General features: G+C 47.6%; 1 protein-coding gene across 1 annotated transcript in view; it reads left to right on the top strand.

Moving 5' to 3' along the window:
- The first annotated feature begins 1,449 nt into the window (after positions 1-1,449).
- Positions 1,450-18,174, top strand: part of st14a (ST14 transmembrane serine protease matriptase a) — a 55,903-nt gene continuing 39,178 nt past the window's right edge. Inside the window, exons 1-4 of the mRNA XM_056283445.1 lie at positions 1,450-1,881; positions 13,482-13,641; positions 15,249-15,379; positions 15,500-15,570. Coding sequence (XP_056139420.1) covers positions 1,840-1,881; positions 13,482-13,641; positions 15,249-15,379; positions 15,500-15,570 — 404 coding nt within the window. The 5' untranslated portion in view covers positions 1,450-1,839. The remainder of the gene's footprint in view (positions 1,882-13,481; positions 13,642-15,248; positions 15,380-15,499; positions 15,571-18,174) is intronic.

Raw genomic sequence — 18,174 nt, 5'->3', positions numbered from 1 at the left:
TCTCTCCCCCCTCTCTCCCCCCCTCTCGCTCTCTCTGTCTCTCTATATATATCTCTCTCCACCTCTCTCTCTCTCGCTCGCTCTCTCTGTCTCTCTCTATATATCTGTCTCCCCCCCCCTCTCTCTCTCTGTCTCTCCCCCCTCTCTCTGTCTCTCCCCCCCTCTCTCTGTCTCTCCCCCCCCCCTCTCTCTGTGTGTGTGTCTCTCTCCCCCCCTCTCTCCTCTCTTTCTCTCTCTCTCTCCTCTCTTTCTCTCTCTGTCTCTCTCTCTCTATATATGTATATATCCCCCCCTCTCTCTCTCCCTCTCTCTCTCTCTCTCTCTCTCTCTCTCTCTCTCTCTCTCTCTCTCTCTCTCTATATATATATATATATATATATATATATATATATATATCTGTCTCTCTATATCTCTCTGTCTCTCCCTCTCTCCCCCTCTCTCTGTCTCTCTATATCTCCCCCCCTCTCTCTCTCTGTCTCTCTATCTCTATATATCTCTCCCCCCCCTCGCTCCCCCCCCCCTCTCTCTCCCCCTCTCGCTCTCTCTGTCTCTCTCTATATAAATATCTCCACCTCTCTCTCTCTCGCTCGCTCTCTCTGTCTCTCTCTATATATCTGTCTCCCCCCCCCCTCTCTCTGTCTCTCCCCCCCTCTCTCTCTCTGTCTCTCCCCCCCCCTCTCCTCTCTTTCTCTCTCTCTCTCTCCTCTCTTTCTCTCTCTCTGACTCTCTCTCTCTCTCTCTCTCTATATATATATATATAGAAATATATATAGCGGGTTTTTTTCCCGAAACCGTCAATGGTGTTATAAGTGCTCAACTAATGAGGAGCAGAAGATCAACACAGATACAGGAAAACAGATACAGGGTCCACACACACACACACACACACACACACACACACACACACACACACACACACACACACACACACACACACACACACACACACATATATAAACTTAGCATAAAAAGTAAGGAAACGTGTGTTTGGTAGATCATGTCTTTGTTGGCTTCTTGACAGTACATCTCATACCAGGCACCTGATTGTCAGCACCTGGGGTACCAGAGGCTCAAAACAAGAGTCAGTAGCAGCAGCAAAATAAGCTGTCTGGCATCGGCAGAGAAGATCTGGTAAACGTTTCATGGGCGCAGCCCACATACTCTGCTCTGCTGCTCATCCCACAAATACATGTTCCTTACAAATGTGGCGCCATTTAAAAGGCAAATAAACAGGCTTTCCAACGGTGTAAGATTTATTGCCAAGAAGCATTGTTACAACAAAGACATAATCTACCAAACACACTTCTCCTTACTTTTTGTGCTAAGTATAGACATATATATATACACATATATATACACACACACATATATATATATATATACATATATACATATATATAAGTGCAGCGTTGACGTTTACAAGCTCGTGATCACCTGTGGCAGGTAACCGGAAGTGGGCGAGTATCGCCGCCCAGGAGACACGTCCGCCCAGCGTGACGCTGCCGGAACACTCTCCTCAAGTCATACGTGCAGCCGACATGTTCTCGTAGGAGCACATCCGAGAGCAGCTTGGCCTCGAGACAGCCTCCTCCTTCACGGGCTTGCGTTCGCGCGACCAACAAGTTCCCCTGATTGTTTGATTGGTGTTCCATTTTTGCGTAATTGGCGCGCTCGAGCGGCTGGAGGGTCGTTGACAAAGCGCAGGAGCTCTTCGGCCACCACCTGCAGACTCACCTCGGAAGCCGCGCCGAAACCAGCAGAACCAGCAGAACCCGCCCCGACCGCAGGACCGAGGTGTTTCGGAGCGTTAGTCGGGCTGGACGCGGCCGCCGGTGGGTGATGGACTACATGGACAGCGGCATGAGATACACACCCAAGTCGGTACGAGGACGTCTGTCGGTGTGTTTGTGGGTCACGGGACGAGTCGGTTTCTGTCAGGTGTCTGTGGGGGGGGGGGCGTGTGTGTGTGTGGGGGGGGGGGGGGGGCAGAGAGAAACTTTATGCCGAAACTGTCAGACAATAAGAGCGGAAACTATACGCAGCACATGTCCCACCCACCATTACAGTACAGACCCCCCACGTCGTCAGCCATGCGACGTGGGGTAAATTCGTTACAATGTATTAAAAGCGTAACGACGAACGAAACAGACAAATCTGGTCGGGCAGCTTCCCGCAGCACGCAGCCAACACGGTGTCAGTGACGACATCAACTGAGGGGGGTTGACGCAAGGCACAAAACTGTTACTGCTTTACTGTCACGTCGAGAACTTATGACGTTTTTTTAATCCTAATCCTCTTTTCATGCTGGCTCAAGAAAATCACCATGATCTATTCTGTTATGCTGGTTCAGTCGTTGACTCTGACTCCAGCAGGGTGCTGTGCGGTGTTTCCACCATGCAATGACCAGACTGAGAGAAGTTGGTCTGCTCTCTCTGTTGTGCAACGCCTCCGATTCCATACTGAATCCTCGGCTGTATCTAGACGGTGATGGTGACCATTATATACTAGTACTAGACCTTGTCAACAGCGAGAGTCTGCACGTATTGACCTGCCACAGTTTCTCAGCCTGCGGTCCAGGGAAAGCCCTCGGTGGGGGTTGGAGGGGCTTTCTGGGGGTCCCCAGCAAAATACAGATCTGTACAAACTCTCTACTAGTCCGTTCGCCGTGGCAGAACATTTTCTGAGACCCCAGGTTTAAACGCCTGTCCACTTGCAGACGGGGCCGGACAGTAACTATTGTCTACTGTCTTTCAGTATCGGGAGGAAGTTCAGATAGTGTCACATCAAAAGGCGCAATTTTTGTGGTCCAACTTAGTCATAAGGACGCTGTATTATCCAGAAATTCTCTCCAAATGAGGTCTTGAAACATTTGAGGGTGTGTAGTTTGAAAACTGGTTTTGGTTGTATGCTATGCTCGTCGTTACATCGCGGTGAACAGCAGTCCAGTGTAGCAGATTTCATTTGGAATCTAAAATGCAATGTTTTCGCATATGTAGGCAGATATCCTAATACATCAATGTCCTGTAAAATCACAATTGTGATCGTGATATCTTCGATATTGCCCGCCGCTACTTACAGTAGAGCAAAAGAGACAAAACCTGTGACAAATAGGTGACTAATGTAAAACCAGCTCTTCTCTTGAGGGTCACTGAGTTGAAGAAGACTGGGAGTCCCTGGGCTTGTGTCTGTGCACTGCAGGTCCCCAGATAGCAGGGATACTGTTACGGCCAGTGTGGAGACAGCACCTGGATTCCTCCAGCTTCTTTCACCCTGTCATGGCATGTTTTAAATTCTTCTCTACCGTGGGCTGAGATCCAGCTGAAATAATGGTACACAACAAGAGTAAGTGATTAAGATAAAAGAAGAGTCAATTAACATGTTTCATACCAATTGGTCACCATATCTGTGAATGTGGTGCCGACAGTCCAAGAGGGACGGTATGCAAACCTGACATTGAGCTATTTTGTTTATCCTTAAGACCATTTTACCTGCCCAGGGAATTTGGGAATATGATCCTCTGTGCAGCCCAGACGGAGTTTCATTGTGTCTTTGTAGATTTAGAGAAAGCATACGACAGGGTGCCGGGAGAGGAGGTGTGGCGTTGTATGAGGAAGTCGGGAGTTGCAGAGAAGTATGTAGGAGTGGTGCAGGATATGTCAGAGGGAAATATGACAGTGGTGAGGTGTGCGGTTGGAATGACAGATGGGTTCAGGGTGGAGGTGGGATTACATCAAGGATCGGCTCTGAGCCCTTTCTTGTTTGCAATGGTGATGGACAGGTTGACGGACGAGATCAGGTAGGAGTCCCCGCAGACTATGATGTTTGTGGATGACATTGTGATCTGTAGCGAGAGTAGGGGGCAGGTTGAGGAGAGCCTGGAGAGGTGGGGCATGCACTGGAGAGAAGAGGAATGAAAGTCAGTAGGAGCAAGACAGAATACCTATGTGTGACTGAGAGAGAGGACAGTGGTGAGGATGCAAGGTGTAGCGGTGACGAAGGCGCATGAGCTTAAATACTTGGGGTCCACTGTTCAAAGTAGCGGGGAGTGCAGAAGAGAGGCGAAGAAGAGTGTCAGGAGTGGTTTGCGTGAGACCAGCTATGTTATATGGTTTGGAGACAGTGGCACTGATGAAAAGACGGGAGGCGCAGCAGGAGGTGGCAGAGTTGAAAATGCTTAGATTTTCTTTGGGGAGTGACGAAGAAGGACAGGATTAGGAACGAGTGTATTAGAGGGACCGCTCCGGTTGGACGGTTTGGAGACAAAGCAAGAGAGGCAAGATTGAGATGGCTTGGACATGTGTGGAGGAGAGATGCTGGGTATATTGGGACAAGGATGCTGAATATGGAGCTGCCAGGGGAAGAGGAGAAGAGGAAGTTCCAAAGAGGAGGTTTATGGATGTGGTGAGAGAAGACATGCAGGTGGCTGGTGTGACAGAGGAAGATGCAGAAGACAGGAAGAAGAAATAGAAACGTTAGATCTGCTGTGATGACCCCTAACAGGAGCAGATGGAAGTAGTAGTAGAATCCTCTGCACAGCCCATGTGCCTTGCGGTGCAAATGGTCCAAGAGCTGCGGGCTGCGTAACCGACTGTATGCACGATCAGTTGCAACGCACATCAGGAGCCCTGGCCTTTCATACTTGGAGATTTTAACCACTGCAAGGTAGAACTGGTGCTCCCTGGTTATGAACAATATCATTTTGGACAAGTGTTATGGCAATGTACAAAGGGTCTATACTGCTATGTTGAGGCCTCCTGTAACAAAATCTGATCACAATATGGGGTACTTACTCCCCATTTACAAGCCAGTTGTGAGTAGCTGCAAGCCAAATATCAAAACAGCAGCTGTGTGGTCAAATGACAGCGTGGAGGCGCTGCACTTCCTCTGCACTGCCTGGAATCTCTTCTATAGCCAGCACACAGACAAAACCACTGACAGACTTGATATGTTTTTGCACAGACAATCTGGTCCCCAAAAAGGAAGTTGTAACACTACAAAACGGATAAAAGACTGCATTAACAGAAAAAAAAATCATTTAAAACTCAGGACCGTGTGGCACTCAGACCTGTGCAGAAGGAATTGAGCCAGCAGCTGAGAGTAGCCAGGATGCGACAATTATATTTTAGGGGGACATTTTAATAGTTCTAATTTAAAGAGACTATGGGACTCGATGAAGACTACCGTGAACGTGAAACCAGCCGAGAAGGGCTTGGTCACTTCAGATGACCTGAAAATGGCCGACGGGTTCATTTTTTTATCTGAGATTTGAGAGTCATTATTAAGCAGCCGGACCCTTAATCCCCCGCTGGGTGTGTCGAGAACAGACTGTGGATCGATCCACAATATGTCCGGTATCGTCTTAAACGTGTCTCCGTAAAGAAGTCTATAGGTCCTGACAGGATTTGGGAAAAGCTCTGTAATTATTCCTGCCCCTAAGAAAGCTCACCCAGCTGAAAGCAATGATTTCATTTTGACTAGCTGCTCCTTACATCAGCAGTGATGAAATGCTTTGAGAAATGTGTGGTGTCTGTGTTGAAACCGGACGTGAACAGCAAATTAAGCCCATTGGTTTGCTTCCAGACAGGGGCAGAGTAAAGATAATGCCGTTACTGCCATTATGTATTTGGTTTTTAAACATCTCCAGGACAGCAGAGCTCAAGCTTGGTTTGCTTTCTATTGATTTCACGGGAAGGTGAAGCAGTTCACCTGCACACGGCGTTTATTGAGAGAAACATTTCGTCGCTCATCTAAATGACCTCTTCGGTCTCAGCTGACTGCAGGTGTCCCCACCCTTATAAACAATACGGTGCCGTAACGACCCAAAACAGCGATCAGGTTCATATGCTAAGCTAACTGCTAGCCCATGCGGAGCAGCGGTTCCGACAGTCATCCTGGCTGGTGTTCGTCCTCTTGGACAGGGATTTTTTATTATTTTTTTTTTTTTTTTAGATGTGTTTTTTTGTCTTTGTGTTGCACTGCTGCGGGCTGGAGGAAACAATGTTTCATTTCATTTCATATGCGCAAGTGCATGAAATGAAATGTTTCTGATTCTGATATGCAAATTGTCGTGACCATTAACTAGGGTTCATTGGCCATGTGTACTACTCACAGAGGATTGGGGAATAGTTGCAATCACAGCACTGACAGATGTACTCTTAGCCTAGCCCCCCCCCCCCCGGTTCAGGGATGGTCATTCCCTCGTCACATAGATGTGCTGTTCATAAAGGTGGATATACCTGCAGTCAGTTGAGACTGAAGAGGTCACTTTCTGTTCAGTTCTGTCCAGATGAACTGATTCAACTTTCTGTGATTTTCTTGCCTGGATTATTGAGCATGCATCAACCATGTTGGTAGTCAACGGAATAGACCACTACGCCACCCGGACGCCCCACCATGGCTCTTCTTTGTACTGGGCCGAGGCAGTATTGTCCATTTTCATTAATGGAAAATGTTCCAGACCCGGTTTACGCTGCACAGTCCATAACTCCATTTCCATCAATACTGAGAGTGTGGGGATGGTGTGTAGCGCTTCAAATATCCTCAACACACCTCGGACCATAAACTTGGTTTCAGTCAACACACCACTGATTTTCCTAAACCCTGCCAGTAAATATGTTCTATTGCCTCCCCACCTCCCATTACTACTCTATAAAGGCATAATTCAACCCATGCTACTGTACCATCTCTCATGTCAGGCACTGCCAGCATGGAAAATTATTACACCATATCACACACACACACACACACACACACACACACACACACACACACACACACACACACACACACACACACACACACACACACACTGCCTCCAATATCATCGGCCAGCCCACCCCAATCTGTCAGACCTCAACAGCAAAGAACTTGTATGACACGACCTCGGATATGCCTCCTCAACCTAGATTTTACAATTTGCTTCCATCTGACTGTAGGTACAGCTTCGCTAGGAGTTTCATCCCCTCTGCCATAGCAGGCCTAAACAAAATAACGCCACTTGAAAGTCTTTGTCCGTATTTGTACCCATGTCTTCTATGCTCAAATGAATGTCATGTACATGTACATTTACTTTCACTCCTATTCAAAGCAGTTTACAAGCGAGTCAGCAGTAGCAGGTAAATTTGAATGTTAACAGCTGACATCATAGAGCGCTACATAGTAAAAAAAATAGTAATATTATATGTAGTGATAGTAGTAGTACATTTACTACATAGTAATCATATATGAAGTGGTAATTGTACATTTGCTACATAGTAATCATATCATAGTCGTACTGTATGAAGTCGTAGTACATTTGCTACATAGTATTCACAGTCAAGAGTGCAAGTCAAGTGTAGTGTATTTAGATTAGGCACACCTTTGATCATCAAGAGGCAGTGGGGGGGGGATCAAAGTACAAAGTAGGTTTTCATTGCCACAAATCCAAAAGTAGGAAGTAGAAAAAGAGCTGAGTGGTGATAGTGATACATGAATCAGATCTTGTTGTGTAAAATAGTCTGACTGAGGGGTGACCCTTCTGAACCAGTCTGTGTGGTCCACAGTAAATGTACTCCTGACAGTCACAGTTGATAAGAATCAAAGGTGTTCCCATGACGCTCCACAGGCAATGCATGCAGGTCATGTTTGACCCACTTATGGAAGCTTGGGGGTAGTAATACAAAAACTGCAATTTTTTCAAATGTATAAAAGGTAAGTTAGAAATTTAAATGGCGTGATATCAAAAACATGTTTTTTGAGGAATAGCTAGAATATGAAACGACTAGAAGAACCCCGCTACAATGTAGCGGTTTGGTTATCCACCCGTCTAAATCCCCCTCCTCTTCATCCTGCCAGCTAACCGCCTTCCCCCTGCCCCTAAACCGCCCCCCCCACTCTAACTCCCTCCCCCCAGATGCTCAGAATCATCTGAAATGCCGAGAAAAGTGGTTTTTAGCCATTTTTAGAAAATGCATATTTTTGCATAATTATTATAATTATTTTAATTTTCTGCTATTTTTCTGGTCCTCTCTGGAACAATACCTACCACCTCTAAAAATAAATGAGGATCATAAGTGCATTTTTGCAAAAATGCATATTTTGCATAATGCCAAAACATTTCTAAGTCCCAGAAAAAAAAATTTATATAGGGGAAAAAATCAAAGATGTTCATAATCATCTGAAATGCCTAGAAAAGTGGTTCTTAGCCATTTTTAGAAAAGTGCACATTTTGCATATTTATGCATAATTATGCATAATTTTAATGAATGTTCTGCTATTTTTATAGGTGCCCCCGATCATCCCCAATAACCTCCAGAAAGAATCAAGGCCCCAAGTGCTTTAGTTTGGCCGTTTATAGACTCTCACACAGACACACACCGCACACCAGACACACATTGCGAAAATACCGGAGTAGATAACAATTTTTCATAGCAAAGATATGGCAAGAAGACGACCTCACTGGGTTATTTTTGGCCCACTTATGCAGGTGAGGGTTTGATCCTCCCACGCGCTACGTCCCCCTGGCGAAACTCCTCTCTGTCGGGTGAAAGAAGCGGCTGGCGACCCCACATAATGGATGGATGGATGGGTAAAAAAAATCTAAGTCAATTGAAGAGCAGCCAGAGCAAGAGGCGTCTTCTACAACCGATGCTGATGCTCCACCTGCCGGGATTGCTGTCAGCACGAACCCGCCACCGCCCGGTGTGACGACGCAGGCCAAGCCGACGGAAGAAGCTGGAGATGGGGGTAACAGCTCGAAAGAGGAGAGCCGATGATGCTAACCCCACCTGCCCCTCTCCGCCGCCGCCTAACTGGACCAGCCAGCAGTGGAGGGAAGGGAAGACTCGTGACACATGGCTGTTCGTGAAGGGTGGGAGCTTGGGATGCACAGTGTGCAGAGCAGCCATGCACAGATCCAGCTGTGCACAAAACATCCACAAACGTCGTGGTAGCACAGCACGGAAAAGTCGCAGCAACCGAGCAAAAGGAGATTCTGCCAAACAAGCTGCTCGAGATCAATTCCCAGTTAATGGAGGAAACGGCAGCTTCACCCGGATCCGCCTGTATGGTGGCCAAGGAAAGGCCGGCTTATAAAACGCTCCCCGCTTTGATGAAGCTTCGGGAGCTCGGTGGCGCCGTGCACAAGGCGGATCACTCACGTGCTGAAATTGTCGGCCATATTGCGCAGCAAACGTTGACAAATCCGCGTCACCACTGATGAAAGCCCAGTACACGGACGCGCCTGTCTCGTTATATGCGTGAGATGTGACGTGAGCGGGGGAAGGAGATGTGGACAATGTATTTTTAGACGTTGCAGAAGTGGCACAGGGCACAGTTTACGGCAGCTTGAGGCAGAGCTTTCGCCACACGGGATGACGTGGATGATGAGTTTTAGGGGGAAACACCTCATCGGCATCGCCCCAGACGGGGCTTCGGTTCTCACCGGCAGAACCACCGGAGTGATTGCGAGGCTTAAACACGACTTCCCAAACATTCAGTCCGTGCGTCGCCTGGCCCAGCGCCTCGACTGGCCGGTCCTCGTCTCTCTCGAAGAGGTCGCTGGAGGTAACCGCCCCGAGGGCTTTATCCCCAAGCTGTCCTCGCTGCACCGCCGGTCTGCAAAGAAGGCGAGATCGCCCGAGGAAGCAGCTGCAGATCTAAATATGCAAATTTTGAGAATCGGACAGATAATTCAAACATCCGGTGGGTGGCGAGTAGTTTTAGTACCGTAAAAGCGGTCTGGAATAACTACCCCCCGTTTTGGCGCGCCGCTTCAAAACGGCGAGCGAGGACGCGTCTCGCGGTGAACCGGCAAGGAGGAAATCCCGGGAGCTACACAAACGCCTCGCAAACTGGGGGTTTTTTACTGGATCTGGCTTGTGTGCAAGACCGTGAGCTGCAGGGCCTCTCGCCGAAACGTCAGCAAAGACACGGGTCTCTAGTGGACGCCGGTCGGCAGGCTGTTGATACACTGGCAGCCGTGAAAGCGGGAGGAGGTAAATCCACACCGAAGGCCGAGAGCAGCACGTGTCCCTGGGCCTGTTTCGAGACGCTGACCTGCTTCAGGGCAGGGACGAGATCAACCGCAGTCGGTTTATCAGTCTGGGATCGACAGTCTCGCAAAGCGAACGCCAGAATCAGACTTTGTCCAGATGCTGAAACCTCTGGACTTGTAGCACACTGCGATGTTTGGTTCCGGTACCCGTGTGGCGGTTTGATGTGGTCGTTGACTGATTATGTTGTGTTGCTGTCGTCGAATTCACGGCTCGCCTCATCCAGGCGACATGGAGCTACAAGACGATGAAGCCGGGCCCCATTACATGAGGCAAAATAACATTTATTTTGGGTGTTTTCCGTGAACAGATCGCTCACAGATTGCTTTGTTAAGGCTCTTGCTAATTTTCTTTAAACGCCCAGCAGAGCGCACTCCTAACAAGATGGCGCCCCCGCCGCAGCACCTTCACATTTCCTTTAAATCAGGTGTGCTGACGTGCAGCAAGTAGGCCTCCGTGCTTGCGGCTATGCATTTTTCTTTGCAACCGGAGTCACATCTCTCTGAGGCACGTGCAAGTACCCCCCCCCGTAATAAACAACAAAAAGTGAGCTCCCAAAAGCCGTGGCATAGTTCGCACAGTTTCCAGGTCTGCAGCGGTGTCACAGCAAAGGTCCCTTAGCTGCTGCTGCTGCTGCTTTTTTTTTTACCGAGCAGGTTTGACAACATTTCACACAAACCAACTCTTTCGCCCAACCCCACCCCACCTCCTGTTAGACCTACTGAGCCATGAGTCATGCCTGCAAGGCCCTCAACACAAAAGAAGCCGACACATCAGTCCAACTGTCCCTCTGTGGTGTTTACTATCTGTTATGTTTATTATGCATTCGCCCTCTCTTCATTCGCTCTCTAGCTCGCTCGACCAACGCTGCTCTCTGCCGCCGCCCGCTCTGAGTCAGCCGGCGCATGCACCACTCACACCGTCCAGCCAGCTCGGGCCGCGGCAGTGTCAGAACCAGAACATTATGTGTGCGGGTACGAGTCTTGGAAGTGATCGAGACGTCGGCTGTATTTCGCAAGCCGGCAAATCATTCACCGGTGATCTCGGCACGGGAGAACTGGAGGAACCCTGGGTAATAATTCACCTCGCCGCCGCGCCCACGTGGCCCATAGTCTCCGGTGTTAAAACGCCGCTATGAAAATACAATTCCAGCTGTAGGATTAGTCGGTCACAGCTGGAAATCATCTCAGTAGCTACGAGAGAGAAAAAATACCCCAATTTCTTACCATCGTTTTATGAGTGAAAGTCAGTCAGCAAAGCAGCCATTCACCTGTGTTCATGTTATAGCATGAAAACCACCACCACGGTTACACACGCTTGACGCCTTTTAGTAAGGGCTTCGAAATTACGACGGCCTGCTCTCTGTCATTTCCTGTCAGACTCGGTTGCATTTGTGCGAGGGACCGCCGAGGAGGCTGCACAGCCACAGCCTGACAGGCAACACGTTTCTATTGGCTAGATATCGTAGCCTGAGCGCTGCATAGTAACCGCTTCTTAATCTATATTTCCTGTTCAGTTGACTTGGGCGCTGTGCAGAAGTCTATTATCCTAATCATCATCTTCCTCCTCCTCCTCCTCCTCCTCTGGCTTATTCCATGTTTCTCAGGGGTCGCCACGGTGGATTTTGTAGTTTCCATCAGTGCCCTGTGAGGGCACAGCACCAATGGCGGCCATTTTTAATCCGGGCCGTTCACGTATGGAGGAGTCTCGACCAGTCCGTTATGGCCTTGTCAGTTCGCATACTGATTTGGCTAAATTGTATGTCGGATAGTGACACAACCACTAACCCTATGGGCGGGGGCAGGGGTAAAGCGCTGGATGCCACCCCTGACACCAGAGCAGGGGAGCTGCATACGCCTGGTGGAGATCTGCCCCCCTCCTGCGTGCGCTCCTCTAGTTTATTTATCCGGGAGGCAGATTTCGACCGTAAAACGGATTCATATTTTGTTCCCCTCGAGCGTCCAACTCCAAGAACTCAAAACTTTTTGTATTATTGATTTTTTCTTTCTTTCATTTTTCTGAGGGACACGTTTTGCTGCACAGTTGTTCATTCACACACATTGATACACATTCCCACCCAGTCCTAAAAACGCTGCTCTCCCTTATCCCCGGTTGTGTAGTGAAGACACTGAGCTCTCATCTCCAAAGGGGGGGGGGGGAAGCATCATGATCGGGGTAGATGGAAAAAACTACCATTTTATGTATGTCGAATTATTGCAAAAATACATTCAAGCAAAGTATGAATATTGTCTGACTACAGGACGCTACGTCAAATATTGAGTTGTTTATGTACTTCTGAAGGTGTTTATGCACTTGGGCACTTGTGCCCCTTTTCCACTCCATGGTACCGGCTCGACTCGACTCGACTCTCCCTTTTTTTATTTTCCATTACTGGAAAGTACCAGCTTTTTGGTAACTGTCACCACTTTTCTGGTACCACCTTTGTCGAGGTTCCAAAAAAAACTGGAGCGGGTACCAAAAATCAATGCATGGAAAGCGACACAGAAGCGAGTCGAGCCGGTGCCATGTGGTGGGAAAGGGGCGTTAGTAAATAGTATTTTCTTGAGGAGGGCTTTGTCTGTCTGCCTTTTCGTAGGATAGAAATGAATGGGGAGATCTTCATACTTTCTATTATTACAGGCGTGCAAATGTACACAACCCTGCAGGCTTTTCACCAATCTGTAAAATGTTGTCTGAGTTCTGTGATGTTTTTTTTTTTTTTGCTTTGAATGTCAAGTCAAGGTTATGTAGGGCACACTTAAAGGCAACCAACATTGACCAAAATGCTGTACAATAATGCATTTAAAAAGTGTGGTAGTCCAACCTTGGGGGTCGTCCCAGGTCATCCTCTGTGTGGAGTTTGCATGTTCTCCCCGTGTCTGCGTGGGTTTCCTCCGGGGGCTCCGGTTTCCTCCCACAGTCCAAAGACATGTAGGTCAGGTGGATCGGCCGTACTAAATTGTCCCTAGGTGTGAATGTGTGTGAATGTGTGTGTGTGGGCCCTGTGTGATGGTCTGGCGGCCTGTCCAGGGTGCCCCCCCGCCTGCCGCCCAGTGACTGCTGGGATAGACTCCAGCATCCCCGCGACCCTGAGAGCAGGATAAGCGGTTTGGATCATGGATGGATGGATGGGCAGGATAAGCGGTTTGGATCATGGATGGATGGAAGGGGCTGTTTAACGTCAGTAAAAGGAGAGTAGATAAAATGAAAATGTAACACAGAAAACATGGACAGGACTACACAAGGCAAACGAAGGGCGTCTCAGGTAGACTCGTAAGCGAGGCAATACAGATGGGCCTTTAAGCGGGATTTGAAAGTGTCAATTATGAGGGTGGGGGGTGGGGGGTAGCGGAATTATAAACCAGTTTCCATCTTGGTTAAGCAGCTGGACGCACAATAAACTAATCATCAATTCACTTTTTGTAACGGTCCCTTCTGTCTACATTACAGGATAGAGACTGGGACACCTCCGTCCAGTTCTTGCCAGCGTCGGACACCAAAAAGCTAGAGAAAAAGAAGGGACCCGGGCGGGTCGGGGCCGTCATCGGCGTGGTGATCTTCGCCGCGGTTGTCGCACTTATGACCGGCCTGCTGGTCTGGCATTTCCACTGTAAGTCAGTTTTTCACTGATTCTGAGTACAAATCTTTACATATCAGCCGATACCGTGTGCCCATCCATTACTTTTGCTGGGCAAAGTAAGAATCGGGGGGGGGTTTCAGCCATTAGATAAACACTCTCTTCCATGCACCAAAAATGCAGTAAATCAAGCCATTTGTTGCTCATGGCTGTTGGTGATGGATTTTAATATTGGGTAAAATCTTTGTTACCGGTACTCCATTTTAGTCTGGTATCGGCCTGGTAGCTGACAGCAGTACTTGTACAGCCCATCATCCCCTTATCATATACATTACAGAGCAAAAAAACAGGCATAAACGAGGGTAAAATGAGAGTGAAGACACACATACCCTTAACTTTGTCCTCCTTGGGGGGTTTGTGGGTTAAAAAAACAAACCCAGGTTGTTTTTGATGAAGTGGAGGTCACTGCTCCAGGTCTTGGTCTAGTTTGTCAGTACCAGTAAGTGGTGGAAGTGGAAAAAAGTGTGACGTGTAGGTGAGTCAAGAAACTCTTAAGGGGGTTTAAAAGTATGCCTCACCTCAGAAGAAAAGAGGGTTTAAAATCGAGATGGTGGGGAAAACAAGGTTGGGTGTGGCACTGAAAATGGACTATTTCATAAGTCATAGGAGAGGACGGCACAAAGGCAACCAAAGGATCAGCAAGTAAACAGTTTAGGGAACTACATGCAAACTGGAAAAAATAGCTGAAGTTCTCCTGACACGGGGAGTCCGGGTGGAAGAGAGTCTTAGGTCCCTTTCACACTTGAAAGTCCAAACCAAGGTCAGAACCAGAGTCTGGTTCTGGTGCTTTCACATCTGTTATTTTATAGTCATTAGGTTCAGGACTTTTGCTTTCATACCAGCGGACCTTGACTTGAATTTTTGGCTCGTTGTTGCCGCCAGGCGCGCTCGCTGTTGCTAGGAGCGCTCGCTGTTGCTAGGTGTTACTGTTTGTGTTTGTTTTAGCACTTCCTATGATTGATCCGAAAGTCCGAACCTTTGATTTCACATTAGACATTCATGAACCTCGGTCTGAACCGAGGGCCCTTTCACACTTATGGCATTTAGTCCGGACTTTCAGACTTTCCAGAAAAGTCCGAACCAGATTGCCAGGTGTGAAACCTCTTGGACCAGGGTACAGGGATCAAAGACTCGGTCTTTGGTCCAAGCTCAGGAGGTAGTCTCGGTTCAGACCAAGGTTCATGAATGTCTAATGTGAAATCAAAGGTTCGGACTTTCAGATCCTGAACCTAATGTGACTATAAAATAACAGATGTGAAAGCAGCAGAACCAGACTCTGGTTCAGACCTTGGTTTGGACTTTCAAGTGTGAAAGGATCTGAGCTTGGACCAAAGACCGAGTCTTTGATCCCTGTACCCTGGTCCAAGAGGTTTCACACCTGGCAATCTGGTTCGGACTTTTCTGGAAAGTCTGAAAGTCCGGACTGAACAACATAAGGGTGAAAGGGCCCTAATAAATAACACAAGAGCATCTAAACAATCTCACTCAGGTCTAAATGTAATGCGTATCCCTATGCGGGAAAGTGAGTCTGTGGTACCGTAGGTCAGAAGTTCATGCTGTCTGCCTATGTGACCTTTCAGTCCGTAAGGACGTGCGCTCTAAGAGGATGTACAGCGGCTCCATTCGGATCACCAACCAGGTCTTTGAGGACGCCTATGAGAACTCCACCAGCAGCGAGTTCAAAGCGCTGGCCAAGCAGGTGACTTCCCAGGTGAGCGTACCTAAATGAAATGAGATGGAGGATATGCTGCACCTCCGTCAATGATTTATTTTCTCCATTTCAAAAATCACTCGCTCACGTCACGTGATCCTCTCCTCTCTTCTCTCCTAGCTAAAATCCATCTATTCCAAGACGCCTCAGCTGGCCAAATACTATGTTGGTTCTACGGTCGTAGCTTTCAGGTATGATGATGATGATGATGTTTAGAGGGATGAGTCAGTCATTAGCATATGATTTATCCAGGAATTTCTTTCTTCTTTTTTTTTTGGTGAAATTTAAGATCTTGAATCTGTAACATAACAATTTAAGTCTGTTGGTCATGTGTGTGTGTGTATATGTGCATGTGTGTGCGTGCGTGTTGCTATCACCACTCCCTCTCTTCAGTCACTCTCTAGCTCGCTCTACCAACACTGCTCTTTGTTGCTGCCCAATCCCAGTCAACCGTAGATGTGAATGATCAAAAGTTATTAAAAGAATTTGATAATCCAAACAAATCGAACGTTATAAAGCAACACCTTTCTCTAGGTTGCAGTCAAAAGAGGAAGTGTTAGGTTATCTGGGTAGCGTACTTAGCGGTCTATTCTGTTGCCTACCAACACGGGGATCACCGGTTCGAATCCCCGTGTTACCTCCGGCTTGGTCGGGCATCCCTACAGACACAATTGGCCGTGTCTGGGGGTGGGAAGCCGGATGTGGGTATGTGTCCTGGTCGCTGCACTAGCGCCTCCTCTGGTCAGTCGGGGCACCTGTTCTGGGGGGGAATAGCGTGATCCTCCCACGCGCTACGCCCCCCTGGTGAAACTCCTCACTGTCAGGTGAGAAGAAGTGGCTGGTGACTACACATGTATGGAGGAGGCATGGGGTAGTCTGCAGCCCTCCCCGGATCGGCAGAGGGGGGGGTGGAGCAGCGACCAGGATGACTTGGAAGAGTGGGGTCATTGGCCAAGTACAACTGGGGAGAAAAAGGGGGGGAGAAAGCCACAAAAAAAAATTAAAAAAAGAGGAAGTGTAGCATATTCTTGTAGCTGCTTGATCTGAGTCAACCGTAGATGTGAGTCGCACATGCGCAATCATAAACGGTTCACCCAGCTTTATTATATTTTTTTATTGTATTATGAAAATAAAGACAGCGTTAGCTTCAGACCGTAATGGGTGCAGAGCAAACCTTTTCTTATTTGGAAAGTGCAAGTTCATATTAGACTTGGTCACTTTCATGCGAGGGTCCACCTAGGAGGCTGCACATCCCCAGACTGACAGGCAAAATGTACTTATTAGATATATATATATTTTTTTTTAGCTGGAACAGTGGATATTTAAAAATGTTTTTCTCCATATTTCCGTTCGGTCCACTTGGGCACTGCACAAAAGTCCTATAATGACAGGAAAAACACTGGTTTTTCTGTCCGTGTGTGTCTGTGTGTGGTATCTGTCCGCTGCTAACCTCCATACTACCGGGCCTGTCAGCCTAACAATGTCTGTGCACAGCTATGACTGTATGATCAAGGACATATATTGGTTGCGGTCATTTAAAACCTTTGAAAAATGTGTTTTATACTGTAACTGAGGGCTGACTCCTCAGCTGGTTTGTCGCCTAAGCCTGAGCACCAGCGAAGGAGCGATACGCCTGGCGGGGATCTGCTCTCTAGTGAGTGCACTCTTCCAGCTTAACAGTTTACATCTGTGGCAAGTCACTTGTGCCACAGGGGTGAATAAAATTGCCATCTAATCTAAAGACACTCGTGACGCTTGTTTGAGAAGTTTTTGGCACCTGTAATCTGACACGCTTCCTGTTTTCGAGAATCAGCTTCGACATGAATATGTTAAATCCACGCCAACATATTTTTATTTATTTATTTTTTTTAACCTGTGCTGTTGACATGCTTGGCATACAACACAGGGAATTCAAACGCCGGTGTGTCCGGTGTTTACTGTGTCCCAGACACAGTAAACGTGGAATTCAGTTTCTCCACCTGCAAAGGCAATCTTCATTAAATATCAAGAACCGCTTATGATAACGCCGTCCGTGGGATGACAAGAGCGCGGGATTTTGGTTATGCATTTATAGCCGCCGCCGGCCCCCCCTCTTCAGCATGTTTGATCAGCTAAACAACCAGTCAGCGTTGCTTCTCCAAGAGAGGGGACAGTCACCACACAGGAAAAAAGGAAGCTTAGAAATGAAAAATGACAACATCTATCTAAGACAGGGGTGTCAAACTCCAGGCCTCGAGGGCCGCAGTGTCTGCAGGTGTTTGTTGCAACCGTGCACTGCACCACCTGATTAAACGAGTTCCTTTCCCTCCTTGATCCAGGAGGTGAGCTAATTAGTTAAATCAGGTGGTGTAGTGCACGGTTGCAACAAATACCTGCAGACACTGCGGCCCTCGAGGCCTGGAGTTTGACACCCCCGATCTAAGACATGGATATAGAAAAACATAATTAAATAGATCTTAATGATATGAGTTTAGGAGAGTAGTTATAGCGATACACCTGTTCATCTAAACCTCCTATGGTACCTCTTTACAATAAGGCACACCTTGTAAAGGGTTGATAGGTGGTTACTAATTACATATTAACGGTTGATAACTCATTTATGGATACGTTATAAATCGGTAATAACATGTTAGACCACATTATCAGAGAGGCTTTTTGGGTTCTCAGGTTGAGAGCCGACATTTTATCATAACTCCGAGAGAATCGGAAGCCATGTGACCTGCGAGCCCTGCCGATTCACTTTCTCTTTGAGCGGTGTACAAGTAACACAAGTTGAAACACAACTTCAGAATGTT

The sequence above is a fragment of the Lampris incognitus genome, chromosome 7 (assembly GCF_029633865.1).
Source record: "Lampris incognitus isolate fLamInc1 chromosome 7, fLamInc1.hap2, whole genome shotgun sequence".
NCBI classification, from domain to species: domain Eukaryota; kingdom Metazoa; phylum Chordata; class Actinopteri; order Lampriformes; family Lampridae; genus Lampris; species Lampris incognitus.
Note: the sequence above shows the minus strand (reverse complement) of the source record. Positions and strands in the feature narration are given on the sequence as shown.